The sequence below is a fragment of the Eubalaena glacialis genome, chromosome 17, assembly GCF_028564815.1.
Source record: "Eubalaena glacialis isolate mEubGla1 chromosome 17, mEubGla1.1.hap2.+ XY, whole genome shotgun sequence".
NCBI lineage: Eukaryota > Metazoa > Chordata > Mammalia > Artiodactyla > Balaenidae > Eubalaena > Eubalaena glacialis.
This window is the reverse complement of record NC_083732.1, coordinates 48,753,215-48,780,298: the sequence shown is the minus strand read 5'-3', so window position 1 is coordinate 48,780,298 and position 27,084 is coordinate 48,753,215. Positions and strand designations below refer to the sequence as shown.

Here is a 27,084-nt window from a genome sequence, read left to right as displayed (position 1 = left end):
CTCGCAGTGGCTTTAGATTCCAAGTGGAAGAGTCTGGAGGGAGGCGGCGCGCAGGAGAAGGGAAACTGTGGCCCTTGGCCGGCTCTGTCCCCCGCACGCCGCCCGCTCTCCCCCCGCGCAGCCTTGCAGATGGTCTGGCCCACTCCGGCCTCAGCCCACGTGGGCTAGGGAGCTAGGAGCAACCGGCGGGCGGGCAGACAAGTGGGGTAGCTGTGCTGCGGGGCAGTCCGCGCGGCCCGGCCAGTCTGGTGGCCCCTGCGAGAAAGACCACGAGGCATAGGCCTCGCCACAGGTAAAGCGGGAGCCGCCAGAGCGCGAGGGGCGTGCTCCCTGCTGGGGTTCGGGTCCGGCCCTATCCTGGTGTAGGCCGCGCCCGGGGACCTCTTGGCCTTTAGGTCTTCAATTAAGGGTGAATAATTTCGTTTTGTTTTCTTGGCTGCTGAAACGAAAACGCAATCATGTTTGTTTATTCGCGCGCTTTGCGGAGGACGCGGAAGGAGGTCCAGCATGTCAACGGCCTTCCTCCGGAAGTTCGGTTGGGGAACTAAAATGGACTTGTTAAAATGGCCTAGGGAGGGCGTCAAGCAGTAGACGAGAGGCTCCTTATTACGAAGCCATCCTCCCACCCACCTTTCATCTCCTGATTTCATTTTTTAGCCTTACACAGGTCGAAATCTTGAACCCTCGCCAAAGAATATTTAAGTGCCAATTCCTATTCCTAACGAAATACTAAGGCACACAGTTGAGAACTAGTATATGACATATTTTAATGGACTTCAGAATTATTACAGGTTTTTTTCTTTAACTTTAACCTTCCTGATGAAAAGGGTCGTGTTAGAGGGCTGATCACGGGGTAGGGTTTTTGTACACATGCGCAAATGCCTTACCGGGTTTAAATACTGTGTAAGCAGATGAGCTAACCGTAGTTGCAACTGATTCATTTCCGTCCATAAAACATTGGAGCAGCGCAAGGCTCTGGGCTAGAGGGAATAGTCACTGGGAGGGTGGATCCAGAGATGAGACCCAGTCCTGCTCTCGTGAACGAACAATCAACTGTTAAGAGGTATACACAACGATGAAATGATGATGTAGTGAAGATAGTGCGCTTGTAAATAAAAACAGAAGGATAAACATTAGTTGTTTGCATAAAACAGTTGTTTGCATAAAGATCTTTTAATGAATATGGATAGAATTCAAAAGCAAATCGTTCTAATGTGAGAGGAGTTTTAATTTGAGCCTTACTCTAGAGGCTTCAGAGTGAGTTTGGGATTTCAGGAGTTTGCTTTAAAGTAGGACATTGCTTAGACAAACTGAGAAGTCAAAACATTTTGGAGCTTAAGAATCATCTTATTGTACCCATAACCTTTTTAAAAGTTGTCATTTAAAGAATGGTTATTGAACCCACCCATCATGGGCCGGTCGTTGTGCTGGATCACGGTGAAAAACTTAGTCTTAATGCAGCATAACAGGTCTTCTGGCTTCCAGCTCAATGCCCTTATGACATTGCTGTGCAGAGTATGAATATTGTAGGTTTGAGGGGAAACACGGCAGATTTGGAGGCTCATTTCCCACCAAAGTTTAACAAAAGTCACCTATCCCACAAGGCTATTTATTGTAAATACTTTTTTCCTTTCTAAGATCATTTCAGAATGACAGTGAGACATTTCACTTTTATAAATTCCTTTCAGGAGACTTCCCTAAACCACAAATCTCTAAGAGGAGGTTAGACCCTCAAGCATTTATCTGGTCTAATTCAGAGCATAAAACAAGCTGAATTTCAGAATAGAGAGAAATCAAAAAGTTGTATGCAACAGTTAATTCAGAATTCATTTATGTTTGGTTGTGTAATCAATAATAATATTGATGATGATGGCTAACATTTGTTGGGCATTTTGCATATGCTAGACTCTATGCTGTATTTTATATGGATTGTCTTACTTAATATAAAATAATATGCACCAAATTTACCCTTTAATTAAGCTGGCTAAATATAAAAGTCCTTTCCTGATAAAAGTCTCTTTAAAAACAACTGCTTTTTCGGTCAAAATATATATATATTCATTGCTGGTTGCTTATTATTTCTGTCTGTTCATTTTGCTTATTAGTTTTGACCCCTTTTTTTTTTTCTTTTTTTAAAACATCTTTATTGAAGTATAATTGCTTTACAATGGTGTGTTAGTTTCTGCTTTATAACAAAGTGAATCAGTTATACATATGTTCCCATATCTCTTCCCTCTTGCATCTCCCTCCCTCCCACCCTCCCCATCCCACCCCTCTAGGTGGTCACAAAGCACCGAGCTGATCTCCCTGTGCTATGCGGCTGCTTCCCACTAGCTATCTACTGTACATCTGGTAGTGTATATATGTCCATGACACTCTCTCACCCTGTCACATCTCACCCTTCGCCCTCCCCATATCCTCAAGTCCATTCTCTAGTAGGTCTGTGTCTTTATTCCCCCTAGTAGGTCTGTGTCTTTATTCCCGTCTTGCCACTAGGTTCTTCATTTGACCCCTTTTTTTAAAAGGCTTTTTCTTTTTTCCTACAGTCAAACAGAATTTGGCAAAACTGGTTTTGTTCAGTTCTCTTTTGAGGAACAGCTTTATCTGTGTAATAATAGTGCTCAACCCTGAGAATGAAGCAAGAAACAACCTTCTAGATAGCAATGATAATATTTTATGATTCATTTAAGACTAAGTAGAATTCTTCCTGTTTTCATTTTGTGATTAATGTACGTACATAAAATGCATCTGAATAATTCAGTGTTATTTTGATCAGCAATCTTCTTAAATGTCCTTCAAACCAAATTTCAAGAGCACTTAATTGCATCACCTGTTTTCTTTAAATATTAACAGGTTCAGCTGTAATTTGAACATTTACAGATTTTTGTTTTAATTGTTTTTCTTACGCCACTGATTTTGCTTTTTGTTTTTAAATTGCAAAGTATATCTTTATTTTTCCAGTTCAGAAGTTCCTGTCTTTTGGTTTGTAACTGAAACTGCCTTGTTTTTGGCTTTTCCTGAGCTTAAAAACATCTGACTGCTTTAGGGATCTAAATTTATTAAACACCTTTTAATTAGAAAAAAGTAATTTCCAGTTTATCTTTTTGTTGTTTGAATACTGTTTTAAACATTTAAGTAAAATACGTTTCTCTTTTTTGATAGTTATGTATTTCTTTTGTAGGCTACTTTAAGAACAATGGCCCTGCTAGCCCAACAGATACCCAGATGGCTCAACTCAATTAAGCTGAGTAGCTCCGTTACTGCTACGCAACTCAGAAAATGTTTTCCGAGAGCAGGAAAAACACTGTTGCCTGGCTTTTTTGCTCAGCCTCAGCTGTCCTCTGACGATTGCTTTCTCCGGTCGGGGTTTAAGACTTATCGGACTTCCTCTGTGTGGAATAGTTCCCAGTCTACCAACTCAAGTGGGCAAGAGATTAATTGCGCCCAAAGCCCTCTGCTTCCTTCTGTGAATGAGCCGTCACAGAAGGCACAAAAGATACCCAGCTTTGATTCTGAACTGTCTCTAGAAGGTAATTTTCAAGTTTCAGAAAATTCCCCTTTGCCCCACTTCGGTAGATTGAACGACTACCTGTTTACATTTTGTTAGCCCATTTCAAGTCATACTTTGTGCCAAGAAAGAAAAAGAACAATGCCGCTTCTATTCATTTGCTTCTATTATGCCTCTATTTTACTGACTAAGAAAAAAGTTTAGAGATTAATATGTATAAGAATGTTTTGTAGCTATATGAATAACACTTTCTAAGTTCGTTATTTAGATTCTTTAAAAAAAATTTTTTTCTGGTGGTAATTAGGTGTATTAGGATTTAATTTACCCTATTCTATATACCTAGTTAGGGTATAGTTTTACCCAAGTAACAGTCCTCCTTTTTGGGTATACGGTCTTATGAATTTTGAAATAATGCTTTTAGTTGTGTAACAGCCACCACAATCAACAAATAGAACAAAAAGAACAACGAATAGCACACCCCAAAAAGCGCCCTCATGTAGTTTTTTTTAGTCAGTCTTCTCCCTCCTGTGCTTCTTGTTCTAGGCACATTCCTATGCAAGGAATATTTCACCGTAAAGGAGATAATATTAGGTTAAGTAGAAGATGAAAGCAAGCAAGCTGGGGGGTAAGGGCAGGGAGGGGAGGCTGGCTATGAGAAATGAGAAAGGGTAGTGATTAGAGACCAAAAATAGAATAAAAAGTCACGGCCCTGATTCCTTAGCCTACGGTAGGTTACAGTTACCAGCATCTTTTTTTTTTTTTTTTTTTTTTTTTTTTTTTTTTTTTTACCAGCATCTTCTATACTTAAGGGTTTGACTTAAGACAAACCAAACCTCAGACTCAAGGCTGTACTAGAGAGGTCATGTCCTTGGCAAAGGATTGTGGGTGACAGAAACAGAATCATAGAAGTCCTCTTACAGACATATTTGAGAATAACTTGGAGGAGAAGGGATTGGATCAAAGTGAAGACACTTCAGGATGTGATGACTTGAACCCATACAATTCAGGCTGGTATGTTGTACTTTTGGCCAACTTAACAAGCTGTGGTAAACTCGATCTCTTTCTCAAAACATACTTGAAGGTCAGTTGGTCTTTAGCATTCATACCTGTTGATTACAAGTGAAGGAAAGGAATTTTGCACCGGACTTCACTAACAGATTTCTTATCTTGGAGGAATAGTAGTTGATATCTCTGAAGAGTCTTAACCTTACCTCTTAGAAGGTAGAAAATATATGGAATTTTGAGATGTTTAATTCAGAAATGATGCCAAGATTCAAAAAGAAGCAAACTAGGCAAGTGGCTGTCTTTGTAGAAGGAGCTTCAAGTGTACAGATTGGAGAGCTAACTCGCTTCTCCTTTTCCATATCCTGGTTGCAAAGGACTGGACGACTTGCCTCCATTGTCTCCATTGCAGCCAATTTCCGAGGAGGAGGCCATTCAGATTATTGCAGACCCTCCACTGCCCCCATCTTCATTCACACTGGGAGACTATGTGGATCATTCTGAGACTCTGAAGAAGTTAGTGCTTCTAGGTAAGTCTCAGTAACCTACACTTATTTTATTACCTTACTTTTAAAATTAGCATCTTTAATCTTTATCAAAGTACATACACGTGCATAGAAGTCAAATAGTTTGAAAAGGCTTCTAGTGAAAAACCGTACTCCCAGCTTCATCCTTCCTGACTTCGCACCCCGTTCCCTAGAGTATCTACTTTCCTAGCTCTTTCTGTTTGTATTTAACCTCTAAATGTTCGTGTAATTGCTTACGGTGCTGTTGCTTGGTTCATCAGTTTTAGACATCAGTTAATCTCTTATATATACACGTACTTTTCCCTCTCATTCTCTTCAATTCTCCTAATAGGCTATATTAACAATTTTGAGGTTAATCATTAGTCACTGATTTCATTATAATTCTAAATATTGGTCGACGGCTGTCTAGGAAGTGTGCTATGATTGTTTTCCTTCCTTTACAACCTTTCATTTTCTTGGAGTTAACAATTGCTTTGTTTTTCATTTGATTAGTTTTCTTTAAATTTTCCCACAGCTTCCAATGGCCTCTCAGGACAGTTTTTCCTACAGTCACCCCTATCAGATGATATATTACTTCCATTTCCCTACTACCCTAACCTTCCTTCTGGAGCCTGCTATCCTCCTGATGTGGATGGTTTCTCTCTAGGCCTGCGCCATAACTATCTTAGCTTGTCGGCTGGTAGGATGCTCCTAGCTCTGGATGGTTGAAGGCAGCCAAGAGATCTCCCTGCAAACTTAGGTTAGTCCTCTTATCAATATTTTCAGTCTAGCACCTTATTGCTACTTTCTGCTTTTCCCATTCTCTCTGGACCTGGCACTTCTCTTATTTGATTTTCCCAGATAAGAAACCTCCTTTGGGGGATTGAGAGGAACAGGATGGGCAAGGGATTATCTCAAATCCACTGCTTCTCTCCTTGCTTAGTCACTGCCTTAGTTTTCAGTGAAACGTTCGGAGCTTCCTAACTTGATAGCCTTCCTTTCAGCAGTACTGCCCTGGTAATCTCTCTAACATTAGTGCTCTTCCTAAAATGCAAATCTGCCTATGTCAGTGACCTACGTGAAATCCTTCTAAGCTCTTCCTGGTCTGGCCCTTGCTTAGCCTTTCAGCTTCACTTGCTTGCCGCTTCCCTCCTTTTTGTTGGCCAGGTCTGACAACTGGAGAACTTAACTCGAGTTCAAGTAACTTCCCAAATGTCTTCTCTGACCCTCCAGATAGGGTGACCCTCCTCTGGGCTCTTTGCATCACCCCCTGCTTACCTCAGTCCTGGCAATAATAACACTATTATAATTGTTTACTCATCTGTCCCTGTGCAAGTTACTCAAATGTATAGGGAATGGCCTTTGTTCTCAAGAAGCTTCAGGTCTTCAGGAGCATCTAAATACACATACATAAGAATAACAGAAATCCAAAAATGAAAGGTGAAGTGATAAATTCCACACAGAGATACAAATAAAGTGTTCTCTGGGTTCAAAGGAGAGAGAAAGATGACATCTGCTGCAGGCATGAAAGCCCAGGGCTTTCCCAGCCCTGTGAGAGGTGCTACGGGTAATGCCAGATAAACGTAAGACCCATGTGGTCCCTACATTTAAATAATTCACAGTATACCTAGAGCTTTGAAATATGTTTCAGCCATTCCTTCATCTGTATGCTGATACTTCAACAGCACGTCTTGGCAGTAACTTAAATAACAGTACCCTAGAGGAGCCATGATTGCATTGTTAAACAGTATTTTTGAGGACTCAAGTGTCCTGGTTCTTCTCTGCTTCTCAGATCTGTTTTCTCCCTTTCTCTGCTTGTTCTTTATCCCAGGAGGCTAACTTCTGCACTCGGCCTCCTTTGCCAGCTGGCTTCTGGGCAGCTTCAGCAGTGGGGGGCACTTGTAGGAGAAGAGGGAGGGCAGATGGGAGTTTTTTTTCCCTTTTCCCTCCCAGCCTTGGGTCATGTAACTGCCTTGCTCCATGGCAACAGCTCCTACTGAGCAGCCCTTTCTTTATAGCTTCCAGCTCCCTCTGGGTTCTCATAACACTCTTTCCTCCCTGTCTCTGTAGCTCTAGGGATGCCCTTGTTTGTTCCCTTGACTCTGCTCACACCACTGTACAGAGTCCCTTCATTAAAGTTTTTTTCATTTGAACTTTCTAGGACAACTACTGTTGCCTGCCAGACCCTGATTGATGCACTAAGTATGTGTAACCATAACTGAATACAGTGGTAATTATAGTTACTGAACTGATGGGGTAAAGCCAACTTAGGCTGTGGTCACCTAGAAGTTAGAATCATGTATTACTCATTTTTTATATCCCCGTAAGTGCCTGGTCCATGAGAGGCATTCAGTGACTATTTTTTCAAGTTAATGAAATCGTGAGTAAGCCCAACTATTTGTGCTGACAGCAGTGTGCTCTCCTGGTGAGATTCTGCTCTCCTGTTGCTGTTAAGAAGCAGCTTTTCAGGAATTCGATTTCAGCACAGTCAGGGTGTGACGGCTCGTGCTGAGTGAGGCACTTCAGCACATGTCAGCTGTAATATTGAGATAAGTTTGGAGTCCGAACCCTTTATGTTATTTTCAAAGCATCCCTTCCCACATTTATCACAGATTTTTGGAACTAGTTTCTATCTTATTTATCCATCCATAGAATAATTTATTTTTCTATTAGTATTATTTTTAAATTATAAAAGAATTATATCTAGTTGTTAAAAGTGCAGACTGTTACAGGAGAGAGACCTCCTACCATCTCTACATTTCCAGTTCCACTTTCCAAAGGTAACCACTGTCACCAATTTGTTGAGTGCAAATTTTCTACCCAAATACATGTATTACCCCACCGTTTTCTATGCAAATACATGTATTACAGAAAGCCATACAATGGCTTATGTAGCCATACTTAATATTATTTTTAAAATTCTGTGTTTTCTTCTAGTAGCTTTAGAGTTAGTACATATTTAGATTCTTAATCTATCTGAAATTAATTTTTGTGTCAGACATAGAAGGAATTATTATTTTTCAAATATATAGCTAGAGGTCCCATTATATTTTAATGAATAGTCCATCTTTTCCCTCATTGATTTGAAATGTCCTTATTGTATACTAGATTTGTAGTTCATCCAGGATCTGTTTTTGGTCTTCATTCTGTGTCTTCATTCTGTGTGTATGTGTGTTTGTGTAATCTATTTTTCTGTTCATGATCATCTTATATCAATACCTGTTTTAATATCAAGAAATTTGGGTTTGGAATTATATTTGGATCTAATAATACATGGAATTATAATTTATTTTTCTGGTTGTAGACACCATTAAAAAAAAGTGCTTTTATTTCATTGTTTTTATATTTAAGACTGTAAACTTCCATCTAGAAATCGGTTTGAGAGTTACATTTTAACCTGAAGAAATATTTTTAAGAATATAAAATTTAAGTCTAAACTAAAGTTTTACATTATTTTCAAATGTTTATTTTAAAGATAAGGAATAGGCCTTTCCTATTCATGTTTAATTTTTTAAAATCAGATAAAAGGAAAAAAGCGAGAGAATAAAATGCTTAGTTTTAATGAGAATTTTGAATCAAAGGTTACGTTGATTCCCTGCCTAATTAACGTGGACATCTAATAATATCCATAACCAAAGTCAAATAACAACTTGCTTTCTCCCTCTTCTTAATCTCTCCTGTCCCTTGTCTCATTTACTTAGATTACCTAAGATTCTAAGGATATGTGAAGGCGGAAGGTGGTATACTTTCTGCTTCATTTTGTACTTGAGGGCTGTGTATGTTCACCTGCTTCATGCAGACATTTCTTGAGCTCCTTCAAGGTACTTGTCTTTATGCTAAAGGCCTGGAGAATACAATGAGTAAGACACAGGGTAACTTTTATTCCTTCTGTGGAGGCGATCATAAACAAATTTTTAAAATAATGCTTATAATTAAAGAAATGATAAACTTCAAAGAAAGTAACAATTCATAGGGTTTGTTACCCTGCAGAATTACCAGTTAAGCAGTTACTGTGGAGATCATTAGGGGCTCATAAGCATCCTGCAAACAATATTCAAGAAACCATCGATAAAGATGATGATCCTAGGTCAATATGACGTAGTGAATTTGTTTTGGGTGGAAATTTAGCCCCAAATGCACTGTTTTCCTTTATACATGGCTTTGAAATAAGTACTACATTTTTAAAAAATTTATTTTTATTTCTGCAACCAAATTAGTTTAAAAATATTTAGAAGTTTCTATTGGTCTGTCTCAGGTCTCCTTGGGATGGGTTGTTGATCTCCATCAGTAATTTCTTGTGTTTCTGTATATAAAGTTTAATGACTCAGCCAAGCAGTTATCTTCAAATGGTGTTCGTAATTTATTACAGGAGTGGATTTATCCAAGATAGAAAAACATCCGGATGCAGCCAACCTCCTTCTGCGACTGGATTTTGAAAAAGACATTAAGCAAATACTCCTGTTTCTTAAAGATTTGGGCATAGAGGATAACCAACTGGGAACATTCCTGACGAAAAACTATGCTATTTTCTCTGAAGACCTTGAAAATCTTAAGACCAGGTAGGGCTTTTAGAATGATTTTCACGTAATCCTAGAAGTGGCTCTGAAGAAATATATGTGTAAGTTATTTTTTTAAGTCTCAGCAGCACAAGGATCTACTGAGGTAATTAATGAATGTGAATGTTATTTTTTTGTTATGGACCTTCTTTGATCAAAATTAAGTATCTAAATCAGTTCTTTTGTTCAACTACCCATTATTATTTTTATGTTTTCAACTTAATGCTAAGTCAATCCTTTGGAAACTGGGATAAGTTTTTTAAAAAATCCATTAACAATGGCTAAATTATCTGATAGTACACTTAAAATTCTGAAAGCCTGATCTTTTCTGTTGTTCTTTCTGGACAATTTTTGATGGTAGACATGTGACCTTGTTTTGGCAAATATTGTATAATTCGCTTAATCATTTCTGTCTATTTTGGTTTTTCCTTTTTTTCTTCTTTAAATAGCACTTTTATAAACATCTTTGTACTTCATTCAACATTCAAAGAATTTATTGCATCTGTGAGAATTGGTACAGTGAGATAGTATTGATCTGTGAGGTAAGAATCCTGCTGGGCATTGGGCACTCCAGAGAGTGAGACAGAGTCTGTGTCTCGTAAGTTCACGTCTTGGATTTATCATCACCCCCACCTCTCACGTAAATTAGGTCTTCCCGGATTGCCTGAATGAGAGCGCTGTTCACCCCGCTGCCCAGATCAGAAATACCGGTGTTAACTTTGGCTTCTCTTCTTTTATCATCCACATCTAATAAACTACCAAGGCCTGTTGGTTCTATTTTTATCGCTCTCAAATCAGTCAATGCATTTCTCTTAATCTTCACTTTGAATACTTTACCTCGGGTCCCCATCATTTCACGTGAAGAATACCGCAACTGTCTCCCAACTAATCTGCCTCTAGTCTTCTCCCCCTAGACTATTCTCACACTGGTTTCAGAGAGCTTTGCAGTTCCTTGAACTATCAGAGTCTAATGTCTCTGAACTGGGAAAAAACAGAACAAAAAAAACTACATTTCTTATATTGAATAGTTTGAACCCTTATTATATATGCAAGGCACTTAGATAGACACACTCTCTCCCTTCATGTGACTTACAGTCTGGTGTAATATAGACAGGCTATTACAATACAGGGGAGGGAAAGGATGATTCTAGGGCACTCAGTCTGACATGTCCAGCTCTGCTTCTCCTGACTGTCTGGAACACTCATTCTCTCCCCATTTGAAAACCAACTTGCCCTTTTGCTCAAGACTTAGTTCAAGAAAGAGTACATACCAGGAGGTGGAGATCATTGGAAACTGTTTCAGAGGCTGCCTACTGCACCATTATTATTAATATCCCCATTTTACAGGAGAGGCACAGAGAGGTTAAATAATTTGCCCAAGATTACCCAGCTAGTATAAGTGGCAGTGGGATTCAAATCCACTTAGTCTAACTCCAGAGTCCTGGCTACTACACTGTACTGTCTCCCTACTTTTAATTCTGTGAAGGAAACATAAGCTTAAAAGCAGCTTAAGTTAACTTGCTCAAGATCACACATGCTCCTAACAATTAAAGAATACTCTCATGTAATAGTATAGTCTAATGTTTCCTAAACCTGGCTGACTGCCAAATTAAACGAGCATTTTAAAAAGTTACTTGGAATTTTTTAATAGGTAATTTACCACATGTGCTTAAAAGGATATACAGTGAAAAATAAGCTTCTCCTGGAAGAGGCAAAGGTATGATAATCTTTTTTGAACTTACCTTCTGGCTGTGGTATGTACAGCAGTCTTATTTTCTAGAATTTCTGTAATAGCACTGATCGCATATACTTGTTTTCTTTTCAATGAAGAGAATTTGAAATGTATTAAAAAGTTGGTTGATTCTTTTTAAGAATTTTCAAATGAATAATCTGCATTTAAGTTATTAGAAATTTTCTTTTGGCTGGGCCTTATATCTTAATTTTTTATTGGAAAAGTTATCACTGTAGATAACAGTTTCAATAATATTTTAATCAGATATTGATCTTTCCTGTATCCAAAAAAAAGGAAAACAGTGGTAATTCTCCTTCCCAACCTACATATTCCTATCCCTCATCAGCCTTGCAAGACCCATCTATGGAGGCAGCTACTATTATCAAGTTTTTTGTTCAACTAGCTAAGAATGTTCTATCATATACAAGCATGTATGTGTATCTATGTATACACATACACAAGAACACATGTACATACAGTTTGTAGCATTTATGCATACCATTCTGCACCTCACATTCTTACCTTAACTCTATGTTGGAGATAGTTTTTATTGGCTCTGCCTATTCTTTTTAACCGTTTTATAGTTCATACTGTGGATGTGTCTAGTCCCCTTTTGGTAAACATGGTGGTTGTTTCTGGCTTTACTATCACAAAGAAGCTGCAGTGACTCCTCTTATATATACATCATGTCACACATATTGGTGTATATCTGTAGGATACATTTCTAGACATAGAATTTCTAGGTCAAAGGATATATGCATTTATAATTTTAATAGATATTGACAAATTGTCCTTCATACAGGTTTTCCAGTTTACACTCCCACCAACAGTGTACAGAAGTGCCAATTTCCCTGTTATCCACACTAATACAGTGTCTTCAAACTTTATGATTTCAGTTCATTTTATAGATACATTGCCTCATTGTTTTGGAAATGATGTTTGGAGCATCAGATGTTTGGAGGATCTTTTCTTTTTTTTGAGGATCTTTTCCTATGTCGAACTTCTGTTTACATTTCCTTTTCTATAAATTATAAGTGTCCTTTGCTGTTCTTAATTGGGCCTTTTTCTTTTTTTGGTAAGCATTTTTTTATATATTAACAAAATTAGTTCCTTCTCTGTGACATGTTGTAAATATTTTCCCAGACTGTCACTTGTCTGACTTGGTTGATGATTTATTTTTGCCTTGCATTTAAAATTTTTATGTAGTTAAATTTATCAATTTTTTTCTCTCATTGCCTCTAAGGGACTGGTTTAAAGGGGTAACGTAATAGTCACTGAGTATAAAATATAATAAGTTCCGATATATGGTATAAAAATATCGTAGTCATTAGAAGTAGGCATGCCTGAGTTCAGGTTTCAGCTTTGTCATTAATTAGCTGGTTGTCTAAGACAAGTTATTTAACTCCTCTGAGTCTATGTTTTTTCAAATGCAATGTGGGAAATTTACCTGGCTCACAGGGGGTTTTTTTGTTTTTTGTTTTTGTTTCTCTGATGAGAATTAAACAAGATAATGTCCTGGAATATTTCAGGCATTTAATTAAACTGCCTTTTACTATGTTTATAGATTTTTAAAAATCAATAATGTTATTTTATAGTCAAACTTCCTGTATATTGCTACCTTACTTTGTTTCCCAGAAATTTAGCAGGAAACTTCTCAGTTGTTAACAAAATACATATTGAAGGACCACAGTAAAAATTATTTATGAAAATACATTCTCAGTAAATGTACTAAAATAAAAAATTCCAGGAATTCCCTGGCAGTCCAGTGGTTAGGACTCCACACTTCCACTGCCGGGGGCCTGGGTTTGATCCCTGCTCGGGGAACTAAGATCATGCAAGCCGCAGAGCGCAGCCAAAAAACAAATTTCCTCTTTTCAGTCTTAGCCATGCTTGATGGTCTTTCTTTGTAAAAAGAGTTCTGAATCTCTTCTTAATTTGTGTGTTTTCTATTCTTAGCAAAAAAAAAAAAAAAAAAAATCTTAAACAGAAGCTATTTCATTTTTTTCTACCAACTAATAAAATAAGTCAGATTAACTGAAAAGGGAATCTGTCTATTATCGGATTTCAGAAATATTTTCTGTTTCCAATTATAAATGGAAACCATTCTAGAGTTGGATGGATGCTTGTTTTGTTTTAACCATATTTGGGACCATTATTATAGAATGTTTTTACTTAAACTTTTTTTTTGGTGTGGGAATATGACACTAGTAAATATTTATCATATGTGCATGTATTTTGTTTGTTTCTCTAGGGTGGCTTATCTACTGTCAAAAAATTTCAGTGAAGTGGATATTGCACAGATGGTCAGAAATGCACCATTTTTGCTGAGTTTTTCAGTGGAAAGACTGGATAACAGATTGGGATTTTTTCAGAAAGAACTTGAACTTAGTGTGAAGAAGGTAAAGAGAAGGGGAGAATTTGTATGTTTCCATGTCAGCTACATTTAGTAACTGTTAAATCTCATGTTTCTAACAGATACTTGGCCTGTATGAATTCTATAAACGCCTGATATTGTCTGTACAAGAATGAATTACCTTGCTAGGTTAATCATATAGCTATATCATTTTGTAATAATTCCATCAAGTTGGTTTCTTAAGTTTTATTCTGAGCATTGGTTTTTTTTCCTCAAACAATATTAAGTTTATGTATTTCTGGGTTCCTTAGCATTTCTCTACTGGGTCATATTTTAAATTTTAGTTTTGTATTCCTAGTAATGCCTTGTTTTTTCCAACCTAGTTGAATATGCATACATATTAATAATAGACTGTTTTATAACTGTAGACTAGAGATCTGGTAATTCGTCTCCCAAGGCTACTAACTGGAAGTCTGGAGCCTGTGAAGGAAAACATGAAGGTAGGATGACTGTTAGTTTTTGAGAAATCAGCTTCTTTAAGTGGTTAAGTCCTCTGAAGAGGATAGATTTGCTCCCATCAAGAAAACTAGATTGTAAAAGAAGTTATTTCTAAAAAGATAGACACAGGAAATGATATAATAAATCTCTAGCAAGCAGTTTATCTTAGTTTATAATTTTTTCACATGTCAACCAGGTGTTACGTGAGTTAGTCTCTTTGCAGACATTGATACCCATAATCCTAGAGGAGCAGGTTAGGTATCTGGATGGGACCTGGAAGCTGCTTCCTTTGCCCAGGGTGAGGGTCTGCGTCTTCATCACCTAGGCGGGAGATGAGCTGTGGAGCCTGGAGCCAGAAGGCTTCTTTGAAGAGAGTAGTAGCTAGCACTTTGCTCTCCTAGAACCTGTGCCAACTGCCAGCTCTAGATCTATCACAGAGCATACCAGACACTCTTTACTGCCCTCCCTCCAAGAGAACAGTATAGAACCAGGGGCAGCTGACTTGTTCGTATACAAAGCTGTCGGAGTATTTGAAATTAGTATATTAAGCCTATTTTCTGAGGTGCCTAAAGTGTTTCATACTCAGCCGTTGAAGAAATGTTTACTGAGCGCCTGCCCATGCCCTATGCTGGGGAGACAGTCCCTGCCGTTGTGGAGCTTACCGTCCAGTGGGGGGATCTCCTGCAGAGTGATGAGAGCAGCGGACTGGTGAGGGAGCATGGGATACTATGAATGCACACAGAGGACCTAACCTACATTTGAGTGGTTTTTTTCAATCATCTCTGTTTAGAATTTTGACGTGTAGTTTTTCCAGATGACATGCATAGGAGTGTGCTTGGGAGCAGAGGCTCAGAAAGCACTTTGAAAATCTTACCGTTGGTCTGTGTGGTGTAGGGCCCATACAGATAACCTGACCAGGCCTCCTGTGAGCACCGTTACTCTTATCCCGTAATTATGCTAGCTCCTTTTGGTGATCTTCATGGTGGTCGTCAGGCTGTGACTAGCTCATCCTCAGGAGAGGGGTTTAAAATTCAGGTTACCCCAGAAGCAGGAAACTGTGAACCCTTAAGGTCACTGGAATAGCCATCTCCAGATTTTAATGTCCTTATTTTAAATTTTGAAAGAATCAATGTGTCCTCTGGCATATTACCAAACTATTTCTATCTTTCTTTTAGGTTTATCGGCTTGAACTAGGTTTTAAACGTAATGAAATTCAACATATGATCACCAAAATCCCGAAGATGTTAACTGCAAATAAAAGGAAAGTTACCGAGACTTTCGACTACGTGCACAACGTGATGCGCGTTCCGCACCACATCATTGTCAAGTTCCCGCAGGTGAGGAGCGCATAGCCCGCTGTTCTGTAAGAGCTGTCATCGCCCTTCATCCGGAGCTGCTCTCCATGTGCACAGTCCGCTCGTGAAAACCCCTTGCTGTTTGTGAAGGAGTTAGGCCAAATGCAGTATAGTTCTGAGAGTCGTGTTAAGGTCACATTTCTCTTTGCGCGTCTTTTTAGCAAGACCACATCTCACAAATGCAGTAGATGGATCGCTTGTGAAAAGTTGACGTCTTCTAGGGCGTTCATGTACATCTCCAGAGGAGAAATGAGTGATGAATCTGTTTCCCTGTAGTTCGTAACCTAGTCCTCATTCTGCCTGTTGGAATCTAACATACTCTCTTGTGCTTTTCTCCCTTTAAATTTGAAATAGATCACTTCCCTTAAAGGTCCTTTCAATTCTAAATGTACTTTTCCATTCACAGTCTATCTAAATCCATTAGTTAACAAGCCATGTTATGATGATCTCCTACCAAAGCATAAAACAGTTCCAGTTAGCTGTCATGCCAAAGCCATAATTATATTTTCTAAGCTAATTAGACTTTTTCCTGTTCTTTACTCGGTGAATGACATTATCTGCTTGTTCACAAGAATGTTAACTTTTTGAAAGCAGATCTTGTCTGATTTATACACTGCTGAATTCCCAGAGCCTGGAACTATAATGGGCCAATTAGTAGGCACTGGATAGATATTTGTTGAACACATGATTGACTGAATCTCATAAAAGTCATCCTTCTTTCCTGTTTGGCATGTGAATAGACACTCAGTGAGTATTCATTGGATAAATGAAAGATTGAATTTCATTAAAGTGATTCCTCTACTCCACTTGCCAAATGTGTTCTTGATGTAAGGGTGGGCAAAGAACTATGACTTTGATATAACTGTCAGAACTAGACTGCATTTGGTGCAGTTCCCTCACAAATAGTAGTGTTTATTTGCCTATCATACTTCACTCTGAATGGGCCCTTAATAGAGCATTTTTCTATTTCATCAAATGCATGTGTATTCATTATAAAAAGTGTTAGAAGCCTGCAGTGGTGAAAATTTGGCTTATAGAAACATTGTAAAGTAAGTAATCTTCAACTAAAAAGCAATGACAATTAGTTTTCCACTGGGTTGATAGATAATTCAGTGACAGTAGAGCATGATAAGAGAATATGATTTGAGGATAGAAAAATCAATGAGTCATGGTCTGTATTCTTGTGGAACTCATAATCTAGTGTGGAAGACAAGTTTTTAAAATGTAATTGCTTTACATAATGTTAGAGTCTTAACAGATATTGTATACAGCTATTGATTTAATTTAGGAGAGGTAGGAAAATCATAGAAATAATAAGTTATTGATTGTTCATTTACTGTGTGCCAGCTCTGTCTTTACTGCTATACTTGTATTAATTCATTTAATCTTCACAACAACCATGTGAGGTAGGTACTGTTATTGTCCCTATTTTCCAAATGAAGAAATTAAGCATAAAAAGATTCAGTAACTTGTCCAGGGGCCAGAGCCAGGATTAGAACTCTGGCAGTCAGTTTGAAAACCCATGCTCTTACCTAAGATATACTGCCACTCTAAGAAGTGACATTTGAGTTGTCAGTAGAATGAATTGGGTTTAACAGTGGACAGAAACTTTCCAAGTAGAGAAAACTATAAACTTGACTAGATGCATCAAAATCAGTTGTTTAAAAACACAGATTTTAGACTCCCCAAATCCTAGCTTCTGGGAAGCCTGGTTATAGACCTGTGGCTTCCATATTGGGAGGATTCTTGGACTCTTAGGGTTCTGGGTAGGATTGCTTTAAAAAAAAAAACCTCATTGGGAATTCCCTGGCGGTCCAGTGGTTAGGACTCAGTGCTTTCACTGCTGGGGGCCTGGGTTCGATCCCTGGTCCGGGAACTAAGATCCCACCAGCTGCATGGCACAGCCAGAAAAAAAAAGAACAAAAACAGCAACAAAAAACCTCATTAATGGAAAAATACATTAACTGACAGTGAGGGAATGGATGTAGACTTAAAATTTTTGGCTGGAGCTTTAAAAACTTAGTGCTGTGAAACAGTTTTCTCATGCAGATAACATTTCTGGTTGGTACATAATTCTATGATTAATTAAAAATTGGGAAACAATTTTAAAACTATGGTTAGTCGTTTCAAAGCAGTAGGCCATGGTAGGCAAAGGATAACAAAAGCAGTGAGGGTAATGAACATGAGGAAACCACTAGTTCAGGAAAGAGGCTATATTCAGCATCCCCTGAAACCTTGTTTCTCCTCTTTCCCTGTGGGTTTCTGTGAAGGCAGAGCTGGAGTCTATGTTAGGACAGGAGGCGATCAGTAATTCTTAAGTTAGGGTTTTTTTGGTGTTTTTTGTTTGTTTTAATCCTTGAGAACTTAACGGATCATTGATAGGATGAAACTTTTCTGACATTGCAAAGTGGCCCCTGGTGGTCATCAACAACAAAAAAAGAGAGAGAAACTCAATCTGAGCCATGACTTTTGGACTTGAAAGATCACACAAATCTGTGATAATAAAGTCACTTTGAACCACTGGGAAAGTAATATCTGGTCATAAGCTGTATAAGTGCTTCAAAGTGTTACTATATTTAGGAAATATAGTTTGGGAGCTTCAGAATCATTTGTGGCCTTGTCCGTATGTTGTATGATAATTTTGTAAGTCAAGAGTCACTGGAAGCGTCATACTTCTAAAGAAATACATCTAAAAGCTTCTTACATCTTTTGACCAGTAATAATGCGGTAATGGGAATTTAGTTACCAAAATGAAGGCAGAGCAGCACATAATTTGTTTCTGCAGAGGGAGTAAAAGATGTTTTGTTCCAAAAGCAAGCCAATCCCACGTTGAGTTAGCACACTATATTTTTTTGGTCACTGTTCTCAAATTACTTTAGTTTTCAACAATTGTTTTTCATAATGTCCTTTCCAAGTGATCTGTTATTATTTTGTCTCCACTCGAATATAAAGAAAGACTTCTGGAGGTTATGTGCCATGTGGAGTGTCCCCAGTGTATCTGACATACAGTCAAGAGAAGGACCTGAGACCCAATACTGAATGTGGGTTCATTGGGCCTTGCCAGGGAGCCTCACAGATGTCTCTTCAGCTTAGGGCTCTATTTCGAGTCTGGCCAGATCCCCCAATTCTCCCTTCTTCCTTGCAGCTGGCTTTAGGGATTTAGCCTGCTTCTGACTCCCTTTTAAAGTTACTGTATTCACTCTATTCCTCAGGAGTTTAACCCCAAGGCAGGATCATTTGAACCCATGAAGTCCAGGTTCATTTCATTTTGATACTAGTCAGAGGGAGCAACAGGAATTAAGAAAGAAAGAAAGGAAAATAGGGAAGCTTCACAGATTATGAAATCGTACACAATTTTTGATGCCATAAACTTTGATCTCTGACTTTGGTTCCCTTGGCAGGCATCAGAATCACTTAGAGGACTTGTGGGTCCCACTCTCAAAGTGTCTGATTTGGTAGCTTTGGGGTGGGGCCTGAGGATTTGCTTTTTCAACAGCTCCTCTTGTCTCCCTGGATTAGTCTGGTCTTTGCCTACAAGGTAGCCCTTTATTGTTTTACAATTGTTCTGCTTGTTACTTTTGAGTCCCTTTTAAATCATAATTTCTTAGCAGAAGGCAAAGGGTTTAAACCCTCTAGCATTTATAATAATTTTTGGGGTTTTTTTTATTTTTAATATCTTTATTGGAGTATAATTGCTTTACAATGGTGTGTTAGTTTCTGCTTTATAACAAAGTGAGTCAGTTATACATATACATATGTCCCCATATCTCTTCCCTCTTGCGTCTCCCTCCCTCCCACCCTCCCTATCCCACCCCTCTAGGTGGTCACAAAGCACCAAGCTGATCTCCCTGTGCTATGCGGCTGCTTCCCACTAGCTATCGTTTTACGTTTGGTAGTGTATATATGTCCATGCCACTCTCTCACTTTGTCCCAGCTTCCCCTTCCCCCTCCCCGTATCCTCAAGTCCATCCTCTAGTAGGTCTGCGTCTTTATTCCCGTCTTGCCACTAGGTTCTTCATGACCATTTTTTTTTTTTTTTTTTTTTTAGATTCCATATATATGTGTTAGCATACGGCATTTGTTTTTCTCTTTCTGACTTACTTCACTCTGTAGGACAGACTCTAGGTCCATCCACCTCACTACAAATAACTCAATTTCATTTCTTTTTATGGCTGACTAATATTCCATTGTATATATGTGCCACATCCTCTTTATCCATTTATCTGTCGATAGACACTTAGGTTGCTTCCATGTCCTGGCTATTGTAAATAGTGCTGCAGTGAACGTTGTGGTACATGACTCTTTTTGAATTATGGTTTGCTCAGGGTATATGCCCAGTAGTGGATTGCTGGTCATACGGTAGTTCTATTTTTAGTTTTTTAAGGAACCTCCATAATGTTCTCCATAGTGGCTGTATCAGTTTACATTCCCACCAACAGTGCAAGAGGGTTCCCTTTTCTCCACACCCTCTCCAGCATTTATTGTTTGTGGATTTTTTGATGATGGCCATTCTGAACGGTGTGAGGTGACACCTCATTGTAGTTTTGATTTGCATTTCTGTAATGATGAGTGATGTTGAGTATCTTTTCATGTGTTTGTTGGCAATCTGTATATCTTCTTTGGAGAAATGTCTATTTAGGTCTTCTGCCCATATGTGGATTGGGTTGTTTGTTTTTTGATATTGAGCTGCATGAGCTGCTTGTATATTTTAGAGATTAATGCTTTGTCAGTTGCTTCGTTTGCAAATATTTTCTCCCATTCTGAGTGTTGTGTTTTCATCTTTTTTATGGTTTCCTTTGCTGTGCAAAAGCTTTTAAGTTTCATTAGGTCCCATTTGTTTATTTTTGTTTTTATTTCCATTTCTCTAGGAGGTGGATCAAAACGGATCTTGCTGTGATTTATGTCATAGAGTGTTCTGCCTATGTTTTCCCCTAAGAGTTTTATAGTGTCTGGCCTTACATTTAGGTCTTTAATCCATTTGTAGTTTATTTTTCTGTATGGTGTTAGGAAGTGTTCTAATTTCATTCTTTTACATGTAGCTGTCCAGTTTTCCCAGCACCACTTATTGAAGAGGCTGTCTTTTCTCCACTGTATAGTCTTGCCGCCTTTATTAAAGATAAAGTGACCATATGTGTGTGGGTTTATCTCTGGGCTTTCTATCCTGTTTTCTATTGATCTATATTTCTGTTTTTGTGCCAGTACCATACTGTCTTGATTACTGTAGCTTTGTAGTAGAGTCTGAAGTCAGGGAGCCTGATTCCTCCAGCTCCGTTTTTCTTTGTCAAGATTGTTTTGGCTATTTAGGGTCTTTTGTGTTTCCATACAAATTGTGCAATTTTTTGTTCCAGTTCTGTGAAAAATGCCATTGGTAGTTTGATAGGGATTGCATTGAATCTGTACATTGCTTTGGGTAGTATAGTCATCTTCACAATGTTGATTCTTCCAGTCCAAGAACAAGATGTTGATTCTTTCCATCTGTTTGTATCATTTTTAATTGCTTTCATCAGTGTCTTATAGTTTTGTGCATACAGGTCTTTTGTCTCCATAGGTAGGTTTCTTCCTAGGTATTTTATTCTTTTTGTTGCAATGGTAAATGGGAGTGTTTCCTTAATTTCTCTTTCAGATTTTTCACCATTAGTGTATAGGAGTGCAAGAGATTTCTGTGCATTAATTTTGTATACTGCTGCTCTACCAAATTCATTGATTAGCTCTAGTAGTTTTCTCGTAGCATCTTTAGGATTCTCTATGTATAGTGTCACATCATCTGCAAACAGTGACAGTTTTACTTCTTCCTTTTCAATTTGGACTCCTTTTATTTCTTTGTCTTCTCTGATTGCTGTGGCTAAAACTTCCAAAACTATGTTGAATAATAGTGGTGAGAGTGGGCAACCTTGTCTTGTTCCTGGTCTTAGAGGAAATGGTTTCAGTTTTTCACCATTGAGAACGACTTTGGCTGTGGGTCTGTCATATATGGCCTGTATTATGTAGAGGTAGGTTCCCTCTATGCCTAGTTTCTTGAGAGTTTTTATCATAAATGGGTGTTGAATTTTGTTGAAAGCTATTTCTGCACCTGTTGAGAATATCGTATGGTTTTTATCCTTTGGTTTGTTAATGTGGTGTATCACATTGATTGATTTGCGTATATTGAAGAATCCTCCCATTCCTGGGATAAACCCCACTTGATCATGGTGTATGATCCTTTTAATGTGCTGTTGGATTCTGTTTGCTAGTATTTTGTTGAGGATTTTTGCATCTATGTTCATCAGAGATATTGGCCTATAGTTTTCTTTTTTTGTGACATCTTTGTCTGGTTTTGGTATCAGGGTGATGGTGGCCTCGTAGAATGAGTTTGGGAGTATTCCTCCCCCTGCTATATTTTGGAAGAGTTTGAGAAGGATAGGTGTTAGCTCTTCTCTAAATGTTTGATAGAATTCGCCTGTGAAGCCATCTGGTCCTGGCCTTTTGTTTGTTGGAAGATTTTTAATCACAGTCTTAATTTCAGTGCTTGTGATTGGTCTGTATATATTTTCTGTTTCTTCCTGGTTCAGTCTTGGAAGGTTGTGGTTTTCTAAGAATTTGTCCATTTCTTCCAGTTTGTCCATGTTATTGGCATATTGTTGTTTGTAGTAATCCCTCATGATCCTTTGTAGTTTTGCAGTGTCAGTTGTTACTTCTCCTTTTTCATTTCTAATTCTCTTGAGTCTTCTCCCTTTTTTTCTGGTTGAGTCTGGCTAATGGTTTATGAATTTTGTTTATCTTCTCAAAGAACCAGCTTTTAGTTTTATTGATGTTTGCTATTGTTTCCTTCATTTCTTTTTCATTTATTTCTGATCTGATCTTTATGATTTCTTTCCTTCTGCTAACTTTGGGGGTGTTTTTGCTCTTCTTTCTCTATTTGCTTTAGGTGTAAGGTTAGGTTGTTTATTTGAGAATTTTCTTGTGTCTTGAGGTAGCATTGTATTGCTATAAACTGCCCTCTTAGAACTGCTTTTGCTGCATCCCATAGGTTTTGGGTCGCCGTGTTTTCATTGTCATTTGTTTCTAGGTATTTTTTGATTTCCTCTTTGATTTCTTCAGTGATCTCTTGGCTATTTAGTAGTGTATTGTTTAGCCTCCATGTGTTTGTATTTTTTACAGATTTTTTTTCCTGTAATTGATATCTAGTCTCATAGCGTTGTGGTAGGAAAAGATAATTGACACAATTTCAATTTTCTTAAATTTACCAAGGCTTGATTTGTGACCCAAGATATGATCTATCCAAGAGAATGTTCCATGAGCACTTGAGAAGAAAGTGTATTCTGTCGTTTTTGGATGGAATGTCCTATAAATATCAATTAAGTCCACCTTGTTTAATGTGTCATTAAAACTTGTGTTTCCGTAGTTATTTTCATTTAGGATGATCTGTCCATTGGTGAAAGTGGGGTGTTAAAAGCCCCATACTATTTTTGTGTTAACTGTCGATTTCCCCTTTTATGGCTGTTAGCATTTGCCTTATGTATTGAGGTGCTCCCATGTTGGGTGCATAAATATTTACAACTGTTATATCTTCTTCTTGGATTGATCCCTTGATTGTTATGTAGTGTCCTTCTTTGTCTCTTTTAATAGTGTTTATTTTAAAGTCTATTTTGTCTGATATGAGAATTGCTACTCCAGCTTTCTTTTGATTTCCATTTGCATGGAATATCTTTTTCCATCCCCTCACTTTCAGTCTGTATGTGTCCCTAGGCCTGACGTGGGTCTCTTGTAGACAGCATATGTATGGGTCTTGTTTTTGTATCCATTTAGCCAGTCTATGTCTTTTGGTTGGAGCATTTAATCCATTTACATTTAAGGTAGTTATCAATATGTATGTCCCTATTACCATTTTCTTAATTGTTTTGGGTTTGTTTTTGTAGGTCTTTTCCTTCTCTTGTGCTTCCTGCCTAGAGAAGTTCCTTTAGCATTTGTTGTAAAATTGGTTTGGTGGTGCTGAATTCTCTTAACTTTTGCTTATCTGTAAAGGTTTTAATTTCTCTGTGGAATCTGCATGAGATCCTTGCTGGTTAGAGTAATCTTGGTTGTAGGTTTTTCCCTTTCATCACTTTAAATATGTCCTGTCACTCCTTTCTGGCTTGCAGATTTTCTGCTGAAAAATCAGCTGTTAACCTTATGGGGATTCCCTTGTATGAAATTTGTTGCTTTTCCCTTGCTGCTTTTAATATTTTTCCTTTGTATTTAATTTTTGATAGTTTGATTAATATGTGTCTCAGCATGTTTCTCTTTGGTTTATCTGGTATGGTACTCTCTGTGCTTCCTGGACTTGATTGACTATTTCCTTTCCCACGTTAGGGAAGTTTTTGACTATAATCTGTTCAAATATTTTCTCAGACTGTTTCTTTTTCTCTTCTTCTTCTGGGACCCCTATAATTCGAATGTTGGTGCGTTTTATGTTGTCCCAGAGGTCTCTGAGACTTTCCTCAATTCTTTTCATTCTTTTTTCTTTATTCTGCTCCCTGGCAGTTATTTCCACCATTTTATCTTTCTGCTTATTTATCCGTTCTTCTGCCTCAGTTATTCTGTTATTGACTCCTTCTAGAGTATTTTTAATTTCAGTAATTGTGTTGTTCATCACTGTTTGTTTGCTCTTTAGTTCTTCTAGATCCTTGTTAAATGTTTCTTGTATTTTTTCCATTCTGTTTCCAAGGTTTTGTATCATCTTTACTATCATTACTCTGAATTCTTTTTCAGGTAGGTTGCCTGTTTCTTCTTCACCTATTTGGTCTTGTAGGTTTTTACCTTGCTCCCTTGTAACATTTTTTTTAAATTAATTAATTAATTAATTTATTTTTGGCTGTGTTGGGTCTTCGTTTCTGTGCGAGGGCTTTCTCCAGTTGTGGCGAGCGGGGGCCACTCTTCATCGCGGTGCGTGGGCCTCTCACTGTCGCGGCCTCTCCCGTTGGGGAGCACAGGCTCCAGACGCGCAGTCTCAGTAGTTGTGGCTCACGGGCTTAGTTGCTCCGTGGCATGTGGGATCTTCCCAGACCAGGGCTCGAACCCGTGTCCCCTGCAGTGGCAGGCAGATTCTTAACCACTGCGCCACCAGGGAAGCCCCTGTAACATATTTTTATGTTGTTTCATTTTTTTTTTTTTTTGATGGGTGGTGCTGTATTTCTGTCTTCGTGGTTGTTTGGCCTGAGTTGTCCAGCACTGGCATTTGCAGGCAGTTGGATAGAGCTGGGTCTTTGTGCTGAGATGAGGACCTCTGGGAGGCCTCACTCTGATTGATATTCCCTGGGGTCTGAGGTTCTCTGGTAGTCCAGCTGTTTGGACTTGGAGCTCCCACCACAGGAGCTCGGGCCCTACCTCCAGCCTGGAAACCAAGATCCCGCAAGCTTCGTGGTGCAGGAAAAAAAAAAAAAAAGAGAAGAATGAAAGAAAAAAAGCAGTACAATATCAAGGAATAAAAAACAAAATAAAATTAGAAAGATAAAAAATATATTACGAAAAGTAAAACTATAATTGAAACAACTGCAACAAGGTAAAATAAAACCACAGCAGAAAAAAGAAAAAAAGGGGGGGGGGGAGGGCAACAAGCCAAAAGGAGAGATCACTAACAAACCATAAAGAATAAAATGAAATTAGAAAAATAAAAGATTTATTAGGAAAATAAAAATATAAAAGAATCAACAACAATGAATCAACAAGGTAAAACAGAACCCCAATCTAAAAGAGGAAAAAAGAAAAGGAAAAAGAAAAAAAAAAAAAAAAAAGCCTTGGCTATGGGGGTGGAACTTAGGCAGGGGCGGGGTTTGGGGGGCAGGACCCAGGCGGGTGGGGGGGGGTGACATTTGAGTGTGGGGCGGGGCCTCTGCTTAGGACCTGGGCAGAAGGGGAGAGGCAGTGCGTGGGAAGGAGGGCCTCTGGAGTGTGGAGTTCCCGAGTTAGAAGGTAGGGCCCTGAGTGAGGGTGTTTGGGTGGGGTTTAGGCCCATCTCATTGGAGGGGGTCTCAGAGTGTAGAGGTGGGGCCCTGGGTGGGGTGTAGGGGCGGGCCTTGGGCTCTGCACGTCAGGAGGGAGGGTCTGAGGGCAGAGGATTAGTCTTGGGAGCCCAACAGGCTTCCCCGTGCCTAAGTGGACAGGGAAGGCACTGGCCCCGTTCCCTTCATTCCTTTGTGCCACCCCCCCCCCCACCGACTCCCCCAGGGTCTCCCCCGTCACTGCTGGACCCCTAACCGTGGGTGGGTCCCGCTGGGTATAGGAAGTCCTCCCCTCCCCCAGCCACCCCTCAGGGGTGCCGGTCCAGGAGGTCCAGCCTTTACTTTTGCTCTCCCTTCCCTCCCTCCCACTCCCTCAGGACCCTTGCAGCTGGACCTCCTTGGTGGGCAGAGGATCAGGCCCGGGATCTCAGCAGGTTCCTGGGGGCCCAAGTAGGCAGGGGAAACCTGGCCACGCTCCCTTTTGATCCTCTGTCCTCCCCGTGGTTCCCCAATTTCCCCCTTCGGGCGTGGGATCCCTTCCCTTCCCCCAGCCGCCCCTCAGGGGCGCCAGTCCTGTCCCGCCTCCACTTCTCCTCCCCCTTCACGCCCCCCACGCCCCACATCCTACCCGGTCGCTGGCTTTTCCTCCCGTCCCCTTAGGTGTCCGTGGTCCCCCACCGGTGCCTGGTAGGTGTCCTCGCTGTGAGGAGATGCGAATTCCACATCCTCCTAGTGCGCCATCTTGACTCCGCCCTCTCAAGTCTTTATATTTGTTAGCCTATTAAAATTTTTAGCCAGATAAACATTTTTATAGTTCATCTTTCAGTGCACAGTGTTTTTTAAAAACTTTTTTTTTCTTTTCTAGGTATTTAATTCAAGGTTGTTTAAAGTTAAAGAAAGACATTTGTTTCTTGCCTATTTAGGAAGAGCACAGTATGATCCAGCAAAACCTAACTACATCTCTTTGGACAAATTGGTATCTGTGCCTGATGAAATATTTTGTGAAGAGATGGCCAAGGCCTCAGTACAGGACTTTGAAAAATTCTTAAAAACTCTGTAGTTTTTGATAGATGTTAAAATGTAATAACGTAAAGTGAATGTACATATGAATAAATATATTTTAAAATAAATACCTCAAACCTCAATTGATATCGGAAACAATTTCTTAATATTACAAATTTGGGAACACTTCTGGTAGATGTTTCTTACAAGTTCCTGGTAAGTTAATTCGTCTTTGACTCAATCATTTCCTTCTTGGGAAGGAGAGAATTAAAATATAGCAAGCTTAGAGAAAGAGAGTCAGTTTACTAGGCTGGTGTGTTGTCCTTCTGGTGAAGATGAGAACAATGGAAGATTTTCCTTTTTATTTTCAAAGTCTTTTAAAGTGGTTTCATCACAAGACAGCTCTATTTCCTTTGAAGTGTTAGGAGTTTCTGGAGCAGGCTATATTATCCATCTGATATCTACTGCTCACTTAGATTATGCTACAGAACACATTCGATTTTGGATTATCTACACTGCTACATTTCTGAGCAAAGATAGTCAAAAGTTGCCCATAGCTGGCTACTGAGAATCAGGAAAGGAAAAGGGATAGGGAGGAAAGTTGTTTGAAGGTGAG

The 27,084-nt window shown here is 38.9% G+C and overlaps 1 protein-coding gene across 1 annotated transcript; it reads left to right on the top strand.

Annotated features, from left to right (window-relative positions):
• Positions 1–168: 168 nt before the first annotated feature.
• On the top strand, positions 169–26,600 carry MTERF3 (mitochondrial transcription termination factor 3). Its single transcript, XM_061171668.1, has 8 exons — positions 169–292; positions 3,182–3,530; positions 4,888–5,040; positions 9,386–9,575; positions 13,556–13,703; positions 14,086–14,157; positions 15,331–15,492; positions 26,332–26,600. The coding sequence occupies exons 2-8, from the start codon at positions 3,197–3,199 to the stop codon at positions 26,524–26,526; spliced, it is 1,254 nt and encodes a 417-aa protein (XP_061027651.1). The 5' UTR covers positions 169–292; positions 3,182–3,196; the 3' UTR covers positions 26,527–26,600.
• Positions 26,601–27,084: the final 484 nt, after the last annotated feature.